The sequence below is a fragment of the Sarcophilus harrisii genome, chromosome 4 (genome assembly GCF_902635505.1).
Source record: "Sarcophilus harrisii chromosome 4, mSarHar1.11, whole genome shotgun sequence".
In the NCBI taxonomy this organism is placed as follows: Eukaryota; Metazoa; Chordata; class Mammalia; order Dasyuromorphia; family Dasyuridae; genus Sarcophilus; species Sarcophilus harrisii.
In genome coordinates, this window is record NC_045429.1 from 426,085,794 (window position 1) to 426,107,768 (window position 21,975).

At 37.9% G+C, this 21,975-nt stretch overlaps 1 protein-coding gene across 2 annotated transcripts; it reads right to left on the bottom strand.

Moving 5' to 3' along the window:
• Positions 1-420: 420 nt before the first annotated feature.
• On the bottom strand, positions 421-21,595 carry CTSK (cathepsin K). Of its 2 annotated transcripts, none has more exons than XM_012549708.3 (8): positions 20,777-21,595; positions 18,912-19,056; positions 18,284-18,406; positions 13,672-13,827; positions 8,280-8,498; positions 3,352-3,517; positions 2,861-2,966; positions 421-1,171 (listed from the first exon to the last, which is right to left on the bottom strand). In XM_012549708.3, the coding sequence occupies exons 2-8, from the start codon at positions 19,038-19,040 to the stop codon at positions 1,072-1,074; spliced, it is 999 nt and encodes a 332-aa protein (XP_012405162.1). In that variant the 5' UTR covers positions 19,041-19,056; positions 20,777-21,595; the 3' UTR covers positions 421-1,071. The 2 variants fall into 2 exon arrangements, with proteins under 2 accessions (XP_012405162.1, XP_003769964.1); XM_003769916.4 differs by having other exon boundaries at positions 18,912-19,041; positions 20,777-21,591.
• Positions 21,596-21,975: the final 380 nt, after the last annotated feature.

Here is a 21,975-nt window from a genome sequence, read left to right on the forward strand (position 1 = left end):
CAATTTGTTCTACTGAGATTGTTCCAGCAATCAGGGCCCTTGTTACTCTTCAATACAAGTGGGAGTGAGTTCAAGGAAAAGGCAGCTCCCAAGATCTCACTGCCACATCCACTGGCCCAGAGGCTGACCTGGCTTAACTTATTTAGCAACAGGTTAAGATATACTCTTTTAAAGTTAAACTTGTTGCCTTCTCAAGACAGGGGGAGAGCAGGAAGGGAGAGAAAGAATTTGGAACTCAGTATTTGGGGAAAAAAAAGGAATGTTAAATTTGACATGCAACTGAGGAAAAATATTAAATTGAAAAGAAAAAAAAATTTTGTTTAAGGGCAAAAGACAAAAGCTTTGGGTTCCTTTTTCATTTCCAGAAAAAGTTTAGATATTGGTCCAGTAGGCCATCCATTGAAAAGGCACTAAAACAAATGATTAATACTCAGTTTATTTCAAAACATTTAAGCAGAGAGGAAAAAATACATATTTCTGGTATAATCTAAACTTACTACAAAATAAGAAAATCATAGTTTCATGAAACGAGATGGAAAAACAGGCACCTCTCACTTTTGAGGACGAGGAAGAGATTATGGAGACTCACAAAACTTGATGGAAGGAACCCTGACAGCTGGACAGACAGGATTTCATGTCACTGTCTACAGCCCTGCCTCGAGGCAGAACAAAAAGGACTGACTTCTGGCTGGAGGGGAGTCTGCTCTGTTTGGAAGCTCTCCTCCCATGGACACAGCAGCAGCACCAGGACAGCCTGACCACCTACGACCCAGCGTCCACCTCCCAGGCCACGGCCCTGTGTGTGCACTTGGGAACTAGCCCTTGTACCTCACCCTTGACCCTGAAATTTCGAAGGAAACCGAGTAGAGGCAGGGGCTGGGGAGAGGAGGAGGAGGAGGATATCCAAAGGGTACTTGGTCATACAGAAGGGTAAGCTGTAAGTGAACCGTCTGCAAACCCCTGGGTTTGCTCTGAGAGAGAGCAGCCAGCTCCTTTCCAAAGTGCATCTGCAGCCTTGTAAGAACGGAGGGAGGTGGAAAGGAACAGTCAAACAAAGTCCAAAGGCCAGGCTCACATCTTGGGGAAGCTGGCCAGGTTGGCAATGCCACAGGCGTTCTTCTTGTTCCGGGCCATCAGAATGTAGCCTTTGTTGCCCCACTCTTCTCCCCAGCTGCAGAAGTGACAGAAAACAGTTTTACTGGCTTGGCTCTAGGGCCAGTGTAGCCGCCTGGGGCTCCCACCTGCCCGAAAGGAGCACTGGCTCCCTGCACATTTCCAGGGGGGTCTCCCTCAGTGAACAGGCATTCCCCATCTCATACGTCGGTTCTAAATCTTGCCACAGAGCTCCGAGCTCTGGTTGGCTTTAATGGCATCTAATGCAGGGATGAACAACTGGCTGGGGGAACAGGCACATCCTCACAACATTAGGAGGCTCCAGCCACGGCTGCTCCCTCCTCTCCTACAGCACTGCACAAAGGACCGGTTTTCCACCCTGGGCTGCTGGACAAAGCTGCCCATCCTTTTACAGGCCTACCTAGTGAAGAAGGGTTCCAAAAGCTGGGAACTAAACTAAGAGAGAATAAACGTGAATTCCATTTCTGAGGAGAATTATAGTCTTGAGAAAACAGCAATAGTAGGAACTCCCCCCCCCCCCAAAAAAAAAAAAAAAAAAAAAGAAAGAAAAAGAAAGAAAAGGAAGACTCCAGATGGAAATGAGCACAGGGTAGGAAGGCCCATGATGGTTCAGTCTTTCAGCCACGTCTGATTCTCTGTGGGCCCCATGTGGAGTTTTCGTGGCAGAGACACTGAAATACTTTGCCACTGCCTTCTCCAGCTCATATGACAGATGGGGAAACTGAGGCAAACAAGGTTACGTGATTTTCCCTGGATCACACAGCTAGGAAGTGTGTGAGGCCATATGTAAACTCAGGAAGATGAGTCTTCCTGACTCCAGGCCCAGCGCTCTCTCCACTGCTCTCCCTAACTCTCCTACAGAGGCCAGGCCTATTTCAGCCTCATCAATGTACTTTCAAATAGCTTATAGGTAGAATTTATATAGAGCTTTAAGGTTTGCAAAACACTTTACAACGATCTCATATCTTCACAACAACCTTGAAAGGTAGGTGCTACTACCTCATTTTACAGTTAAAGAAATGGAGGCAAGACAGAGTAAATGACTTGCTAAGTGTGGGAGACAGAATTTGAACTCAGGCCTCCCTGACTCCTGGTCCAACTCTAACCACAGAGCCATCCAGCTGCATTTTCTAGTTCCATATGGTTTGGTTGCAATTATTTCCATTTCTAAGTATGAGGTAATTCCCAAGTTATAATTATTCTGACTCCAGGGGCAGATACAAAATGCACCCTGAAAAAAGCAGCACAAAAGATGCCATCAAATAGGCTTTAGGATAAATTCAGAGGTGAAGGCAGAAATCTCAGGACATGAAGATGTCAATGACCCTACACTCTCCCTTTAGCCTAGTGTATTATGGTACTAGCAGGTGCCAGGGAATGCCATAGTGCATCGAATGCTAAGCCTGGAAACAAGAGGACTTGTCTTCCTGAATTCAATCCAGCCTCAGACACTCTGGGTAAGTCACTGAACTCTGCCTCAGTTTCCCCCTCTGTCAAATGAGCTGGAGAAGGAAATGGCGGACTGCTCCAGTATCTCTGAACTGGAGACTTAAGTTGACACAAGTAAATGAATGAACAAGTCGGGTGTTATGGGAGCGCTGACCAAGCTCTTAGATGCTCCTCAGGGAGCGCTCCAGGTCTGCCGACTTCCTTAGTACAAGGGAAGAAAGGAACCGAAGGAAAGAGGTGAGTGGGCTTGATGTTGGGGACCCCTTCCAGCCTTTACCTGTTTTTGATGATCCAATGTTTGGTGCCCCTTTGAATCCCGTATCCCACAGCCAGCACTGCGTGGTTGAGATTATCTCCATTGCAGTTTTCATCATAATACACACCTAGGGAACAACTTTTTGCAGGTTAGATTCTTGGCCGTTTGGGGAACATTCTGTCTCTGCTCCCCAAGGCTGGAGGGGCCCTGATCCCACCCAGAGGTGAGACCAGCATTCCTCTCTAGGATCTCCCCACCAGGAATATCTCTGTGGGATCTCCCAACTTGAGGGGCATCTCCATGAAGTTTCTCCATCCTAAGACCTGATCACAGAATTTTTCAGTCAACCTTTCCAGGTGGAAGTGAGAGCTGCCAAGTTCTTTCTCAGGTAAATTCAGAAGCCAGAAGTGTGAGCCAAGTCCTACAGGTCTTTAGTCCTTGCCAGAGCGGAACACAACTCTGCCCAGCTGGGAGAGCCACCAAAGCCCTGTGTCCCCTCCTCAACATCTTACCTTTGCTATAGAACTGGAAAGAGGACAGGCTTGCATCAATTGCAACAGCAACGGGTCCCACTCTGGCCACTGCCCTCTTCAAGGCCTTCTCACTCCCTTCTGGGATCTCTCTGTATCCCCGGCATTTTGCTGCCTTGCCAGTAGGGTTGTACATGCAACTTTCATCCTGAGAATCCAGGGAGAAAGAGGATGAGAAGATTGTTAAAAAAAAAAAAAAAAAAAAAAAAAAAAATGAGGGGAGCTGGGGGCTAAAACTATCCCAAAATTTGCTTTTGTGTGGATTTGAAGAGAGGATATATTTCTGTGTCTCCTGCTTAAGAAAAATAGGGTGACCTTAACTTAAAAGCCAAGAATATCCCTCTGGCACTAGGTCATCAAGAAGGATTTCCTGAGCTTTAGGTCACTGTCTAACATTTCCCACAACTATGTGCAAAAAATATGTTCTACTGGCAACTGAGAAAGTGCTAATTTATCCTCCAGGTTTATTCCTATAACAGGAATGGAGGTGGGAAAAGAGGGAGATGAAAATTTCTGAAGATAAGGGTGCTCTGTGCAATTTAGTATTATCTGATCAAAGGACTTTCTTGTTGGAGTTCGTACTTAATTATTTGAGGTCTCTTTTAATGCTGACATTCTACAAACCTCCAAATGAAGATATTTCAGCAGTCTCTTGAAACACTATCACTGACCACCCTTTCTACCACGGGTTGCCCTTTGCACACCATTCAAATCACTGGTCATGAGAAGGGCCAGAAGGTACCTTGCTCCCCTCCACCATTCCAAGCCGTCTTCTATTGTCGTCACTCAACAGTCTCTCCCATTGTGAGATGCATTCAACATAAATTTATTACTCAATCAAGATTATGATAGCTATTACCCTCCAAGCTCCAGGACACTCTTACATACTCTCACACTCACACACTCACTCTCTTTCTCTCTCTCTCTCTGTCTCCATCCATCCATCCATCCATCCAAACTTCTGCTCTCATATGAGGAGGCTTTGGCACATATAGATACTCTCTTAAACATCCTACTTCCCAGTTACTTGGAACTATTTAATTCTTATAACCTATTCCTCCACTCCATCTTAGCTACAGAAAGATGATCATACCTTTGATCTCACCATCACTCACAGATGTTCTAGTTTCATGTTCTTGAACTCCAAAATTCCTTTATCTGATTCTAATCTTTTGACATTTTATATCTTCTTCTGCTTTATGACCCATACTACTTGATCTGACTATCCCTATTTGCTATCATCCTAGATTCATCCTCTTTTGCTCAATTAAAATTCTTTTTTTTTTTTTTTTCTCATTAGTATCTTATTTTTCCAAATACATGTAAAGGTCGTTTTCAACATTCATTTTTATAAGATTTTATGTTCCAAATTTTTCTTCCTCCTTCTTTTACACCTCCCTCCTCCCTAAGACAGCAAGAAATCTGATACTAGCTTTTTAAATATATTCTTATATGTTAAAGAAAATCAGACCAAATTATAGAAAAAAAAAATATATATATATATAAGAAAAGATAGAACAAAAAAAGAATAATCAGATCAAAAGGGGAAAAAACCATTAGAAAAACAAACAAACAAACAAACAAAGTGAAAATGTTATGCTTTGATCCACATTCAGTCACAGTTTTCTCTCTGGATGCAGATGGTATTTTCCATACCAAGTCTATTGGAATTGTCTTCAATCAGTGCATTGCTGAGAAGAACTAGTTTATCATAGTTGGTCATTACCTAATTTTGCCATTGCATGTGTACAGTGTTCCCTTGCTATTGTTCACTTCACTTAGCATCAGCTCATGTAAGTCTTTCCAGACTTTTCTGAAATCAGCCTGCTCATCATTTCTTATAAAACAACAATATTCCATTATATTAATATAACATAACTTATTCAGCCATTCTTCTAACTGACATCCATACAATTTCCAATTTCTTGCCATCACAAAAAGAGCTGCTACTAACATTTTCATACATGTAGATCCTTTTTCTTCTTTTATACTGTCTTTGGGATACGGACCCAGTAGTGACACTGATGGATTAAAGAGAATGTACAGTTTTGTAGCCCTTTGGGCATATTAAGGAAAATTCTTGAAAAAGCTGTCTATACTCAGTGACTTTACTTCCTTTCCCCTTACTCAATTTAACTCTCTGAAATCTAGCTTCTAAGCACATTATTCAACTAAAACTACTCTAAGTGATCTAAGTGATTTCTTAATTCCAAAATCCAATGGGCTTTTCTCAATCTTCATCCTTCTTGATTTCTTTCCAGTCTTGGACCCTGTTGATCACCCTTTTCTGGATGGATAATCTCTCTACTCTAGGTTGTCATATCACTGCTCTTTCCAATCCTCAGTTCCCTTTGCTGATTCTTCTCTCAGGTCATGCCCATTAACTTCAGGTTTCCCCCAAGGCTCTGTCCTGGACCCTTTTCTATTCCATTCTATATTATCTCACATGCAGACCTCATCTGCTCCCATGGATTTAATCATCATTTCTACATAGATGACTCACATCTATGTATCTAGCTCTTATGTTCTTTCCAACCTCCATTCTCATCTCTCGTAACTACCTATTGGACATCTTGACCCAGATGTCTTATACACATGCCAAAATCAACATGTCAAAAATAAAACTCATCATTTTCCCTCCTCCTAGCTCCCCCACTTCCCAACTTCAATATTATTGTCAAGGATATCACCACCATCCTTCTACTCACCCAGGCTTGCAACTTTAGTATCATCTTTAACTCCTTTCTTATTCACTTATCCAGTCTTGTTCCAAATCTTGTCATTTCTGCACTCACAATGTGTCTTTTCTCCATTCCACTTTTCCCTACTTAAACACCTGTTATCCTGGTGCAGGCACCTCACACCTGAACTACCATAATATAATAGCCAGGTTGCTCTGTCAGCACCCAATCTTTTCCCATTCCAGTTCATTTTTTCTTTAACTGTCAAAATAATTTTTCTAAAGCACTGTTCTTATTACGTCACTATTTCTCCCCTTCCCTTCACCCCGACCTAATCCGTTTTTTTTTTGTTGTTGTTTTTACAACCCTCCAAATACTCTTATGATCCAACAATACTGTCCTTTCTGCTGTTCCTCACACATGGGACTCCATTTTCTAAGACTATTCTTTTTCATTAATCCTCCTCTACCACTGGGCTTCCTAGACCCTCATCTTAAATTCTACTTTTTATGAAAGGCCTTTCCTAGGCTAGAGTATTCCTTCTGGGATTACTTTCCATTTAGACTATATATGTTATATATACATTTTTTTTTTTTTTTTGTATATTGTCTTTCCATTAGAAGGTGAACTTCTTGAAGGGAGGAACCATGTTTTATCTTTTTTTTTTTTTTTTTTTGGCCTAATTCTTGGCATAGTGCAAGCTACACAGGAAATTCCTGTGAACTAGAAAAAAGGAAGATATGCTGACTAATCCTACTTTTATGCAGGATTCCACCAAAACAAGCACAGATTAGTAATCTCAAAACTTTCTGCCTTCTGACTACCATTCTAGAAGCCACTATGTATCTTCGTATATATTTATGCTCTCCATTGCTACTAGGATAAAATATCCTAGTATCAGAGAGTTAAATATTAATAGAACTATAAGGGACGTTAGGAGTCATCTACTCCAGTTCCTTGATTTTATTAATGGAAAACTGAGGATCAAAACAGCCAAGGCTCTCCCAAATTCGAATTTACAATAAAGAATCCAATTCCTCTCCCTATTAAGGATCCGCCCAATGAAATGATTTATGGGAGTATAGGAGTTAATTTCTGTTGTTTAAAGCAACAATAAATCAAGAATCACCTTTTTTTTTTTTTTTTTACTAGTTTATAGCTGCAAATTAATTTATAATAATTGATCTAATTTTCTAAAAGCTTTAATGCCTAGCATGTCAAAGAAAGTGGCAAAAAACCAAAATATATAAGGAAGGTTTGGATTCTTTTAGAAAATTCCAAATATGCTCCTCTAAGAAAGTCACAGATATTTTCTTAAAAATGTACACTTGAGAGTAGAACCGGGAGAATACTGTACACAGCAACAGCAAGATTATACAATGATCAGTTCTGATGGACCTGGCTCTTTGAATCAGTGATGTGATTCAAGCCATTTTCAATGGTTTTGTTATGGAGAGATCCATCTGCACCCAGAAAGAGGACTGTGAAGACTGAGTGTGGATCACAATATAGAATTTTCACCTTTTTTTTGTTGTTATTTGCTTGCATTTTTGTTTTTTTCTCATTTTTTTCTTTTTTGATCTGATTTTTCTTGTGCAGCATGATAATTGTGGAAATATGTGTAGAAGAACTGCACATGTTTAACATATTCTAGATTATTTGCTGTCTAAGGGACCAGATTGGGGAAGAGGGAGAAAAATCTTTGGAATACAAGGTTTTGCAAGGGTGAATATTGAAAACTATCTATGCATGTTTTGAAAATAAAAAGCTTTAATAAAAAAAGAATATGCACTTGAGGGGGCAATTAGATGGCACAGTGGATGGAGTACTGGCTCTAAAGTTAAGAGGATCTGAGTTCAAATCCGGCCTCAGACATTTAACACTTATTAGCTACGTGATTCTGGGCAAGTCACTTAACCCCAACTGCCTAAGAGAAAAAAATTTAAAATTAAAAAAAAAAAAAAAGAATATACACTTGATAAAATTCTCTAAGGACAAGTAGCAAGAGAGGAAAGTTGTAGTTTTAAGATCTGGAAGCTTCACTGAGTTGCTTAGAAGAGTAGCATTTTCCTTCTTGTCTGCTTTAGAGATATGGTCCCATTTCAAAAGCAGGATGAAAGGGAAGCAAGCTCAAAGCAATAGTTCTAGGACAAAAGAGACTGTGTTAGAAATAGGAAGGTGGTGATTGGAGAGAAAACAATGTTGTCTGTGTCTAGCGGGACAGCTCACCTGTCCAATATAAGGGTAAGCATCTTCAGAGTCGATGCCCCTGTTCTCCTGTACATACTGGAAGGCATTGGTCATATAGCCCCCACCACAGCCATCATTTTTGGACACACAGTCCACAAGGTTCTGGGGGCTCAGGTTGAGGAGTTTACCAGTCTTCTTCTTGAGTTGGCCTTCCAAGGCACCCACAGAACTGAAGGCCCAACACGAGCCACACTGACCCTGGGATGATGAGTGAGAAATATTCAGAGAATCAGTCAGCATTTTAAAAGAAAGAAAAGTACACATTTTAACAAATAGTTTCTTCACTATGTCCACTTCCAAATTCTTTTCTTTGTTTTGTTATTATTTGATATAGTGAGTTTCTTTACTGTATTAATTCTGTTTCCTAAGCTCTATATTACTTCAACTCTTTCTATATAGTTCATTGACTTTCTCTTATTACTGTAACAATACAATAATATTGTCACACTAGTGTATTACAATTTTCCAATGGTTGGACATTTGTTTCCAGTTTCTTCTTATAAATAAAGTAATTATATATATATATATTTTTGTACTGATTTAGTAGTTTTCTCTTTCAATGATGTTTCTCATATGTAGTCACAATTCAGGGATCCATGTAGCAAAAGATGATCCACTGAAAAACTCTTATGTACATCAACTATTAAAACCCAGGTTAGCTTAGAATTATAGGATGATAAATCTTGAGAGACCATTAAGGATCATTTAGAAACCTTTCATTTTACAGATATAAAGACTTGCCTATGGTCATGTAGCTAATCAGTGGCAAAGTCAAACCTAGAACTAAAGTCTTCTGACTTCTAGTGCTCCTTGTCACATTACTAGCACATTCTGTTTTCTCCCACCAATATGTACCTGGTATACTCCCAGAGAATGAAAATCAATTTTAATATCCATTAAAACAAAATATAACTAAAAAAGTAAAAATCTGCTGGGATGTCAGGGATAGGATAAAGATCATGAAATGTATCAACAGAAATTGGATTTCACCTTTACTATTACATATAACTAAGAAATAACTAAACTCCTGCCCAAATGTCCTAAGGAATAAAGGTTGATTCAGAGGTAAGAGAAGGACAGATTCCTATCTACATATTCCCAATCCATGGAAATTTCCCAACTCAATGGAATCCTTATCCTTATCCTTAAAGAGTTTCCAATTTGATAGAACTGACATATTTAATGATTCCTGCCTTGGATAATCTCCTAAACAATAAGGAAAGAGAAGAATGGTAGATTAGTCATTATACTTCCAATCTATTTGAGAAAAAGATACCCAATGTTAAAAATATAAATATATATATGAATAAAATATATTTTAAGTAACTTATATCATAATGAATATTATGTAACAGCATAATTATATATAATATAAATATGCATATATATTTCTAAACATCTACCATATGTAGAGCACTGTGTTTATAGTAGAAGAAATGCAAAGTTAAATGAGACATGGGCCTAGTCTTTAAGGTGATATTGTCAGATAAGGTATAAATATAGACAATTATAATACCTGATATTACAAGAAAGGTGTTGCACTAAATAGAGTGCCTGGCCCAGAGTCAGGATAGTCCTGAAATCTGGCTTCAGACACTTACTGTGTGATCCTGGCCAAGTCATTTAACCCTGCCTGCCTCATTTTCTTTGTTTATAAAATGACCTGGAGAACAAAATGGCAACAACTCCAGGATCTCAGCCAAGAAAACCCCAAATGGGGTCATGAAGAATCAGACATGACTGAAATGATTAAACAACCATAAAAAAATTACAAGAAATACATTAGAGAGTGAAAAAACAAAATGTTATGCAATGTCTAAGGAAAAAAGTCATTAAGAAGCAACAGAATTAGGAAAAGTTTCCTAGAATATGTAGCAATTCAAAAATTGGGTTTTAAGGAGGGGATAAGAAATCAAAGAACAAAGGGAAGAATGGAATTCCAGGCATTGGGAATAATCAAGCAAGCAAAAGCACAGGGGCATGAAATTATAATGTGTATTTAGGGACAAAGTTGTCCAGTATGGGTGGAATACTGAAGAGAGCACATGAGATAAGAAAAGTAGGTTAGTGCCAGGCTGCAGAAGGTCTTGAGTGTCCCCCAGAAAACTTGAGGCTTTGTTTGGTAGGCTATGATCAACAGAGACTGTGTATGTGAATATCAATATACACACACACACATATATATATATATATATATATATATATATATATATATATATATATATATATGTATTTGTGTACATGTTTTTTAAAAACACCAGTGATTCCAGCTGGGATTAACAAGAAGGGATTAACAGAGGGGAATAAAAGTGGGTGGATGTGAAAGAAGTCAATTATAAGAATCCAAGTTGGTGGTAATGATGGCCAATGATAAAATGTTCAGAGTAAAAACAGAAGAGAGGAGATAGCATCCATCCTTGGAACATAAATGGAATCAAAAGGACCTTGTAGCTGACTGGATAGAAGAGAAAGGAAAGGGAAGATAATCCCAAATTTGAAAAGTAAAGACCAAATAGTTGTATCCCCAGAGACAAACAGTGGTGTCATCGGCAGCAAACTCAAAGGATGATAATGACCTTGATTGGAGACATGGAAGTAAAGATGTCTTGTGGGCAAGTACAGCTTCCTTTCTCTTTATTTCTAAACTTTTAGAAGTTATCTCTACCTAATACCTCTAAATTGTTATTACCTGTAATGTCTTCATTATTAATTAATTTTAATTGCCAATTTGGTTGTCTTTTTTTTTTTTTTCTTCATTCTCCTTCAGTTTCCTTGTAGCTTCTATACTATTACCCATTTTCCCACAGGATATTCTCTTTTCCCTCAATTTCAGAGGCATTACAGCTCAGATAAGAGACCAGGACTACTAGTAGTTTAGTCCATTGAACTCTGAACTTAGCAATGTGTATTGACATACAAAGAAAGGCAAAAAACAAACAGTCCCAGCTCTTAAACAGTTCAGAGTTTAATGAACACTGATGTAGGAGGGAAAGTCCTGGAGTCAAATGTCTAATGGAGCAACCTCATCTTTGGCTACAAAGAACATGAGCTTTCTGCTATGGAAGTTCTTGCTACAGCTATGAGAATGAGGGTAGGCAATGGCAGCTTCTCATGCTCCTCCCAGGGCAAAGAGAAGGCCTAGGAGCACCATTTCATGGAAAGGACACTGGACTTAGGCAGAAGACCTGAGGTCCCAGCTTCTTAGTTATGAGTTGTATTGGTCTAATCAAATCACTTCCCTTCACTGGGCTTTAGGTTCCTCATTTGTAAGATGAGTCCCATGAAACAGATAATCAAAATTTCTTCCAGCTTGAAACCTATACGGCTTTCTTTGATGGGGTGAAGCAGCTTTTACCCTACCTACCGGGTTGCAGGTGAAGAAATACAGCATAGAAAAATGAATGTTGGAGTCTGTCCTACCTGGGAAGCCTTGGACAAATTATTTTCATTATCTATTTGAATTTCTTCACCTGAAAATGATAAGGCTGGACTAGGTAATCTTTAAGTTTCCTTCCAGCTCTAATCATTTTCATAAAGATGGTAGTAGAAGCCATGGGAATGAGCCAGATTGCTGAAGGATAGTAGAAAGAAAAGAAGAGAATCAAAAACAGCCCTTGGAAATGCCGATAATAAGGGAATCAGAAAGGAGATGAAGAAGTATAGAAGATAGATGAAGAAGTAACCCCTAGGAAGGGGAGAACTATGGACATGTAATGCCTGTGAAATTGAGGGAAAAGAGAATATCCTGTGGGAACAGTAATAGAAAAAAAAAATCAAATTTGGCAATTAGAATTCATTAATTAATAATGAAGACATTACAGTTCTTACAACTTAGATGTATTAGGTGAAGATAGTTTTTAAAAGTTTAGAAATTAAGAGAAAGAAATAGATGAGACAGAGTAAATGGACCAATAGAAAGCTTTTTAAGAGTGGAGAAATTTTAGCATTTTTATGGCCAAATGAGAAGGAGCCAATAGCAAGGAAGAAAATGAAAATTCAAATGCAGGAGAAGTAAACCTAAGTGATAGTATGGACATCAATATAAGGTTCAATAATAATTCACAGTGTTCTGGCTTTTGTGATTTTGCTTAGCATACCCTTTTCTGCCCTCTTTGTGCCTACTGAAATCTTACCCATTCTGTTGTTTTTTTTTTAAAGCGAAGTGAATAACATTTGTATAGCACTCTGATGGTGAGGATGATGATAATTAGCATATAACTCCTCAAAGTTTGTATGGTTTGCTTGTTGTTATTCAGTTGATTCAATCATGCCCAGCTTTTCATGATCCCATTTGGGGTTTTCTTGGTAAAGATATTGGAGTAGTTTGCCACTTCTTTCTTCAGCTTATTTTACAGATGAGGAAACTGAGGCAAACAGGGTGAAGTGACCATCCCTGGATCACACAGCTAGTATCTGAAGCCAGGTTTGAACTCAAGAAAATGAGTTTTCCTGACTCCAAGTTGGGCACTCTATCCATTGTGCTATCTGTTTTCTTATGGTTCACCGTTAATCTCAGTTATTGTACTTATTTTTCTGTTTTTTATTTGCATATTGTTTGTATAATTAAATTTAGCCAAGCATGACCTCAAGGGAAAAAATGAGAAAATAGACCTCTTTTTTGCATAAGTGTGCACTAACTGCCTATCCTTTCAAATCTGGCAGATTTATTGATTATTTTTACTGAATTGGGTTTTTTTCTGTTTCCTTTCTTTATCACAAGAAGTAGAAAAGACAGAGGGATATATTCAGAAGTAAAAGTTATATACAAATGACATCAATAAAGTTTAATGTAAATATGCTTAAGTGAAAGAGAACAAAATAGATTTTATTAACTGAGACAATATAGGTACTACAAATCAAAATCTCTGGAATGTTGCCAAAGAAAACTTTTAGTGCTAAATTCTTAGATCAATAAGAGAGAGATATAAGTTTTCACTTTAAAATTTTAGAGAAGGAATAAGCAATACACAAACAGAAAGTAGATGATATGATAGAAGACATTAAAATGGTAATTGTTGCTAAGTTGCTACTGGAGTTTATAGTCATAAGAACTTTTTATTGAAAATTGGTTAAAGATATTTTAAAAAGCAAAAAATAAAATAAAAATTAAAAAGCTTGACTTTTAAAAAAGAAGAGTAGGAGCTATGTGCAGTGTAATCATTTTTACAAGAAGATGAGCAAAAGAGATTAAGTTGCTAGATTTAGGTGATACTGAGACAAGTATATAAAGAAAGCTGGAATATACTTGGATTTCTCCTTCTGAATCTCATTTTTCTGCCTCCTGTCTTGGCAGTTCCCTTCACTATCCTATTAAATAGAAACAAGAAATGGAAGCAGTCACATATACATATCCTGGAAGCACAGAAGGTACCTGATTTTTGACCGGGGTGACATAGCCCTTTTTTCTGTAGTCAACAGACTCAGGGGTTCTGCCTTCCCAGTCAGGAATATAGAGGGTGTCATTGTTCTGGGAGCGGGACAGGGGCATCTTCAGTCCAGTCATCTTCTGTACTACCTCCTCACTAGTCTGAAACACAGAAAAATGGTTGAAACAATCAGCATTATGAAAGGAAAAAACAACAAAAAGGGTGAAGAAAGTGATTTCAAAGATTGTGAATTATGCAGGGTGACAGATTAGAGATCCCTTTTTGCACACTGGGAAATCTCAAGACAATCTTTAAATCCCAGGAGTTCCATAGAAATAAAGAGTAGAATCATACTTTCTTCCAGAGCTCCATCCAAATAAAAATCTTCTTTGTCTACTGACTTTATTACATCAATCTCGATGTTCCACATTCATGATCTTCATGTTATTTTCTTCTCCATCATCTCTCATATTCAATCTTTGCCAAATCCTTTCAATTATACCTTTACAATATCTTTCTCATCTGTCCCCTTCCCTCCACTCTCTACACTATGCCTAGATTAGTTTGAGAACTTCCTAACAAACTCTTCTGTCTCTGACCTTAATTCTCTACAAATCATTCTTCACACCACTCCTGTAGTAATGTAATTTATGCAGACATCTGGTGATGTTAGTCCTTGGCTCAAAAATCTTTTCAGTGGAGTTCTATTGCCTGCTGAATATAGTTCACACTCTCCTAATAGAAATATAGCAGCATGTTCTTTTCCCATTATTGATTCCTGTTACTCCTTCCAAACCAAATAAGGCTACTCACTATTCCCAGTATATATCAATCTTTGTACTTTCCTGCCTCCATTCCTTTGCTCACACTACCCATGACTAGAATTGCCTCTCTCTTTCTTTATCCACTGTATTCCTACTCATCTCAACACCACACTTCCTCTGTGAACCCTTCCTGATCCCTAGGATTCTGGGTCATGTCTTTTCCTTTTTTAATTCTGTTGCCTTTTTAAAGTCTGGCTTATGACCTGGATCTTTCTATTGGCAAGGTTTGGCAATATAATTTTAAATCCTATATCTGACTATATCCACTATTGTATGTGTGTAGGAAATGGGAATGGAAAACAGGGAAAAGCAGTGTACCTAGAGGCAGTAGAAGAAAGTCCCAGCTTCTATTTCTGTTTTTCCTGGGAAAATGACTTTTTACTTAAGTTTCCTGGGTATGGAGGGGGGAGGGGGAAGAAGTATGTGCTTATATAGATAAAAATAAAAGAAAAACACCTTCTCTCTTATTTACTATATATTAAAAATTTCAAAGATCTTTAGTTTTACTGATGTGGGTATTCCTTTTACTAATACAAATTACAAACCCACCATAACTTAATAGTCTTTTGAGAATTGTTATGATTAAATATTTCACTATCCTTGGAGTCAATCTAGTAATGAACTTTGCCAAACTTAGCTAGGAAGACAAGTAATCCATCTCTAGAGCTATCCCTGTTGACTCTTCTCCTTAGTAGAAAACCTAAAAAGCTATTCCACCATTGGCATAGACTTAGAAAACTCAGGGTTACTTCTTCCCTAATAAGGTATCAGAGTAGAACCTTAATGGACTTTAATTATAATTCCTGCTATCATAATATTAAATTGTAATTATTGATGTGCTCCCCGTTAAGAAAACCTATGCAAAAATCTGATTCAAAACAAACAAACAAAAAACAAAATTAGAAGTTTATTTGCTTTATAAAAGGATTCTTTGCAGATTTCCTTAAAAGAATGTTTGTTATTGCCTTTGGTTTTTATATCACTTTTGTTTCCATATATATCTTTTCCCCTATCCCTGACCCAGGAGCCATCTTTTGTAACAGTGATTTTTTTTAAAAAAGGAGAAAGGATTTCAGCAAAGATAACCAATACATTGTGTCAGACAGTTTGTGCAATATTCTAATGGAAAGGTTTTTGAGCCAGACTGACACGACCATATGTATGCATAAATCACATTATTCAGGGAGTGGTATGGAGAATGGTTTGCAAAGAATTAAGAACAGAGACAAAAGAGTTTGTTAGGAAGTTCTCAAACTACTCTAGGCATAGTGGTAGAGAGATTAGAGGGAAAAGGACAGATGAGAAAGATATTATAGAGATAATATTGAAAGGATTTGGAAAAGATTGAATATGAAATGATGGAGAAGAAAATAACCTAAAGAATGTAAAATGTGGAACATTGAGGCATGTAATAAAATCAGTAAAAAAAGATTTTTATTTGGACAAAGCTTGGAAAAAGAGTAGGTTCTGATGATTCTACTCTTCATTTCTGTGGAAATCCTGGGATTTAAAGATTGTCTCGAGATTTCCCAGACTCTGTAATAAAGTCCTCATAATGAAGGAAAGTATGTTTTTTCACCTCTTCTTCCAGGATAAGCTGGGTCATTATAATAAAATACTGTTTAGTTTCCTTTTATTATTCTTTGTTTGCATTGTTGTGATAAGTGTATCTAATATTTTCCTGGCATTACTTATTTCATTCTGCATCAGTTCATGTAAGTCTTTGCACATTTCTCTAAATTCTTCATATTCAACATATTCATGCAATATATAATAATATAAATAAATTCAACATATTTCTGTTTCTTACAGACCATAGTGGTCTACCTATATTCATGTATCACAACTTGTTGAGCTATTTCCAATCAAGGAGCACCTATTTTGTTTCCAGTTTCTTGCTGTCACAAAAGTGCTGCCATGACTATTTTAGTATGTGGGCACCTTTCTTGGTATATTTGCCTCAAAATCTAGAATAATTTCAAATTATTTGTTTTCCAAAATGGCTGGACCAATTCACAACTGCTCCAATAGTGCATTAGTGGATCTGTCTTTCTTTAGCCCCTCCAATATTGACTATTTCCATCTTTTGTCCAATATGTTGGATGGGAAGTGAAATCTCAGAGTTGTTTTGATTTGCAGTTCTCTTATCTTTTATGATTAGGACAAGTCTTGCATATGTTTCTTAATAGTTTGCAATTCTTGTGAGACAATTTGTTCATATTCTTTGATGCCTTCTCCAATATAATGTAAATGCTTATTTGAAAATTGTTAAGGGAGAAAAGGGAAGCTGAGAAATTTAAAGTTAAAAATTGGTCAATAGGCATAAAACATTTCTAAAATTGTAATACCTCAGCAGGATTCAGAACTCATATAACCTAATTATAATGACCTTTATCCTTCCATAGCACTATGTTTACAACTTTTTTGCATTTATCCTATATTATAATTATTTGTGAACAAATCATATGATCATAGTCATAAGTTGGGGAAGGATCTTATTTAACTCAATCCTTTCCTTTCACACAGGAGGAAACTGAGTCCCAGACAGTAAAAGTGGCTTGCCAATGGTGACAAAGGAGATAAGCAGATGAGCCATTTTGACCCCAGACCCAGAAGTCTTTTCATTATGATCTTATGTCTTTTTTACACATAAACTCCCCTAAATAATTGTAAGCTCTAAGAAGGTAAGGATGATGATATCCCAGTTAAACTTTAAGTTTCTTCCAGCACCTACTATAGAGTTTCAAACTTAAAAAGTGTTTGTTAAAAATAAGTATTTAAGAGTAGAGAAAAAAGATAGATGGGCAAACCTCCAAACTATAAAGTTTGTCTGCCAGGCTTTAAAAAAGTAGAAAAATTAGCACGGATTTGGTAGGATTCTAGAAGAACTAAGCACATTGAACCTAAGTTCTAAATAAACTATTTTGCCTGTTTTTAAAAAACTTTTACCTGAAATTTGGGGTATTCGAATTTTTTTCCTGACTCCAAAGTGACTCCAAGTGACTGGTCTGAATTGGGCAAAAAAGGTGCTTCTTCTTCTTCTTCTTCTTTTTTTTTTTTTGGGCTGAGGCAATTGGGGTTAAGTGACTCACCCAGGATCACACAGAAAGGAAATATTAAGTGTCTGAGGCCAGATTTGAAAAAAAGTGCTTCTTAAGAGAAGCTGATAGACAGCAGTATTTGAGGAATTCCAAAGTAGAAAATTTAAAGGCAAGCCTAGAAATTCATTGCTGATGCAAAACAAAACATTGACAGCAGCACTTTTTGTGGTGGTAAAAACCTGGAAACAAAGTGGGTGCCTGTTGATTAAGCAATGGCATAGAGTTCATACAAATATTGCACCACAATAAATCATGAATATGAGGAATTTAGAGAAACACGGAGAGACTTAAGAAACGATGTAGAACACAGAAAGTAGAATAAAACATGATTATATACAATATGATTTCAAATTAATTATAGTGAACAATCTTCAATCCAGAGAACAGAAAATTTAACACATATCCCTCTGCTTTTAGTAAAAAGATGAGGTGCTATGAGTACAGGAAGCAGGCGCATCCTTACAATAGACATAGTTGTCACTTATGTTAAACTTTTTTTCTTGAATTACAACATAAGGTTCAATGAAGGAAAGGGACTATATCTCACAGTAACTTGATGTGCAACAAAAATTCCAAAAGATATACTTTTTTTTAAATGGAATACAATCTTAGGATGAGCTGGCAACTTGTTGCTAGATTGAGATTTACCTTTTACATAAGGAAGAAGAAACTAAGCGATGAGAAAGACTTACCATGTCACCCAAATGGTTCATAGCCAGCTCAAATGTGTGAAGACCAAGAGAAAATTCCAGATTATGGGTAGAAATGTATTTTAGATTCTTTTCCCAAATCAGACGTCGAGAGATTTCATCCACCTAAGCAGAGCAGAGATAGTAATGACACTGATTGAACATCTTTTGTATATTCCACTAAGGATAATCTTAAAATGCTATCACAAATTCAGAAGATAAGACACCAGATACTCCCATACTCTAGGAGGACAATATGGGTAAACTAAATATGTATGAGAAAAAAATGTGAAGACTACTTGTATATTAGTATATAAATACAAAATATTACAGTCATATTACATCTTATGTCCCAAGATGATATCAACCAAGAGACTGCAAGAACTGGGTTGAATTATTCTGGGAAATTTTTCGAAAGAAAGCAATTTGGAAAAGTTAGAGAGCTGGAGATGGCTTGGAGTCAGAGAGGGTGAAGTATGAGTGAAGAACAGAGTGAGCAGGTTTGTCTAAAGTGGAAAATTTCTACAGAAAGAGGCCTAGTAGTTAAAAAATGTTATAGGGTAGAAGTTTTTTGACCCCTCAAATACTTCCCATTAGCACAACCCATGCCTCCCTGTAGATCCCCACACACCTTGCTGTTATATTCTTTTCCATAGGATTGCTTCCACAGCTTCCATTGTGTATCTAACATTTCTTCTGGGTGATGAGCAGAACTCACCACTGATGGCAGCAACAGCAGCAGGATGCTAAACTCCCACATCCTGAGGGAAGGAATACTGTCCAGATTTTGGGTTTGCAAGGAATATGTAAGAAAGCTGCTTTCAAACTCCAGGCCAGAGATAAGAGAGAAAACCATAATGTTGAGAAGGGAAGAGTAGTGAGAATGGTTTATGACCAAAGAGGTAAGAACCTAACTCTGGATGAAATCTAAACATTGGAGAAACACATTACTTTTGTTTGGTTCCTTGACTCCTCCCTGTATAGTTTATCCTGGTGAAATATCACCCAAATGCACACAATAGAGAAACATTAGCAAATACATATGCCAAGACTATCCAGGGCAGAACAATTAGATCTTTGAACCAATGCATAAAAATTGAGTATTTAGAGGGCATTGTTAACATCTGTGATTCTTCAGCAGGTTAGTGCTGTTAAAAAAATTCATTAAAATAAGCTACCAGATGGTAAGCTGAGGAGTGTTTCAAAGTGTCTGTCTGCTCCTCCTCCCATACACATCCAATCTTTTCAACCGAACATTCACTTTGTGCTGTTTGACTTGGACATGGTTTAGAATACTTATCATGAATGCAAACGTTTCTAACTCTACATATGTGGAAGAAAAAGGTAAAAATGATCTGAATAATTTCTCCTCCCTCTCTCTCCACAATGTGCTCAGAAAGCCTGGAGGGGATGATAAGGAAAAGAGAATGATCTGAGTAGAATTCAAATAGACACCAGGTAGAGATTTTGTTCTGATCAGTGATTCTAACTTACTTTTCTTTCAAAGGAACCCTAAGTTCTTAGATAGATAATAGACTGCTGAGTGGAAACTTGCTCACTGAAAGGATTTCCCTCCCTGCCTCAATCTGTTTTGCTTTCTCTAATTCTCATTCTCTTCTATCTGCCTCTCCACGACAAAGCTAAGCTCTAACCTCCAAAACCCTCCCCACCTCCCAAATCTACTGCTGCCGTTTCTCTTCCTCCTTTCTCAGGAAATTGCTCTAATACTAACCAGCTGCTGTGGCCATAAAGATTTCCCTCTTTTCTACTATCAGAAGCCCTGTTGCTACATCCCAAGAGAATCAAACATAAGCTGGAAATCAGGCAGTGTCTGAAGGTCAAGGACTCAGTCCCTCAAAAGTTCACACTAATCTTTCTTCTGCCATGGCTTATCGTCTCCATCACAGAAGCAATGATTCAGTGTAATATGCCACTTGGCTTTCCGATCCTGTGTACTAACAATTTTGAGTAAGCTTAGCTTACAAGAGCCATTTTTGTCCATTTCTTCTACACTTCTCACCTTCCTGTACCTGTAGTACTAAGGACCAGTCTTGAGAGACCCCTCTATACAAGCCCAGCCATATCAACTGCTAATTGCAATGCTGAAAGCCCAGAAATCTTAGATGAGATGGTTTTAACACTTCTCCCCTCCACCTCTGTATTCCAGTATATGGCTTCCCCTATTTGTGTACCATGCTCTAAAATCTCTTAATCTCTATTCCCTAGCCAATTGAAAATTACAAGCAGAGCCTTGGAGCGGGTGGGAGTAGGGGAAAAAGGAACCCTAAATCCTTTACTCTTATTACTATCATAGGACAGAGGCCACTACGGGACACACTGCAGATTTCCAGGCAAGAAACATCTATGTGGCAACAAAACAATCCCCGGAAGCCATGCATCCATACTGTAGTATCCCCTGACTTTCCCTAAAGAAAGAAGCCACCAGACAAAGATGAAAGGCTTAAGGACTGAGGTGGGGTAGAAGCACAGCTTTACCTGATGACGGTCTGTTCTCTAGTCTGGGGAGGAAGGCACGGGCGTGTTGGAACTGAGTGGACGATTATGGATGCTAGTTTTATTCCAAAAAGTTTGAGGAAGTCAGCTCCAGCAGTTGGCTGGAAAATCTGGACTGTCAGGCTGGAAGTGGCAGGCGGGAGGAGGGCGAGATGGGGGATGGGGACCCGCTTGTCAGGAAACCAAAAGGCAGAAGGGCAGAATGGATTTGCATATCGACAGGGAACCAAAGCTGCTGTGTGTTAAGTTTCACATGACTGTGGCACACAGAAAACACGTCTTGGAAGCTGGACTATTCAGCTTCAACACATGATTCTCCCAAGTTTTGTCTTCTCTGCCTGTCTTCTGGCTGAGAGGGATACAGGCTGTGGGCAACGAGTTTGGCCTCCTTAGTTCCAAAAAACTCAATTTTCAAACACACCCACTCACCCATTGTCTGGAGGATTGTCTCCTTTAAAACACACATTGTACACAGAGCAATGATTCTTCCAGTCTGTAAGATTAGCAATGTCTTCCAATACTGAAATTATCAGCAGATGACCATACACTCCTAATTTAGAGGCCATTCTACTTCTTCCACCCTTAAATATATCTTTTTCTTCTTCAAATCTATTTTTTTCCCCAAGTCTCTGAGGAAAAGCTAATATACCTGAATAAAGCCAACTTTCTACCCCACCTATGCTTCAACACATCATCTTCTGGACCTTGAAGGAAATGAATATAACTGGGAAAAATACCATTCAAAACGGGGTTCTAGACCTGCCTTTCTCTAACTAGCAGTTTGTCCTTACATAATTTCATTTCTCTGGGTGTTTCACTGTGTGTGTATGTATGTATGTATGTATAGTATGTGTATGTAAGGGCAAAATGAGGTGGCTAGACAAAATAATTTATGTTATTTAATTCTAAGCTCTTTTCTAACTTCATTAATTTCTTCTCCATTACATCGACTTAAAAAGGATAGCAAGGTGGTGAAGTGGGTATAGCACCAGATAGATTCCTCTTCCCGAGTTAAAATATAGCCTCAAACATTTACTAGCTGTATGATCCCGGGCAAGTCACTTAAACCTACTTGCCTCAGTTTCATTTGTTAAATGAGCTGCAGCAGGAAATGGCAAACCACTTCAAGAAAACATGAGGATAGGGTCACAAAGTCAACATAATTGAAATGATTGAATAAA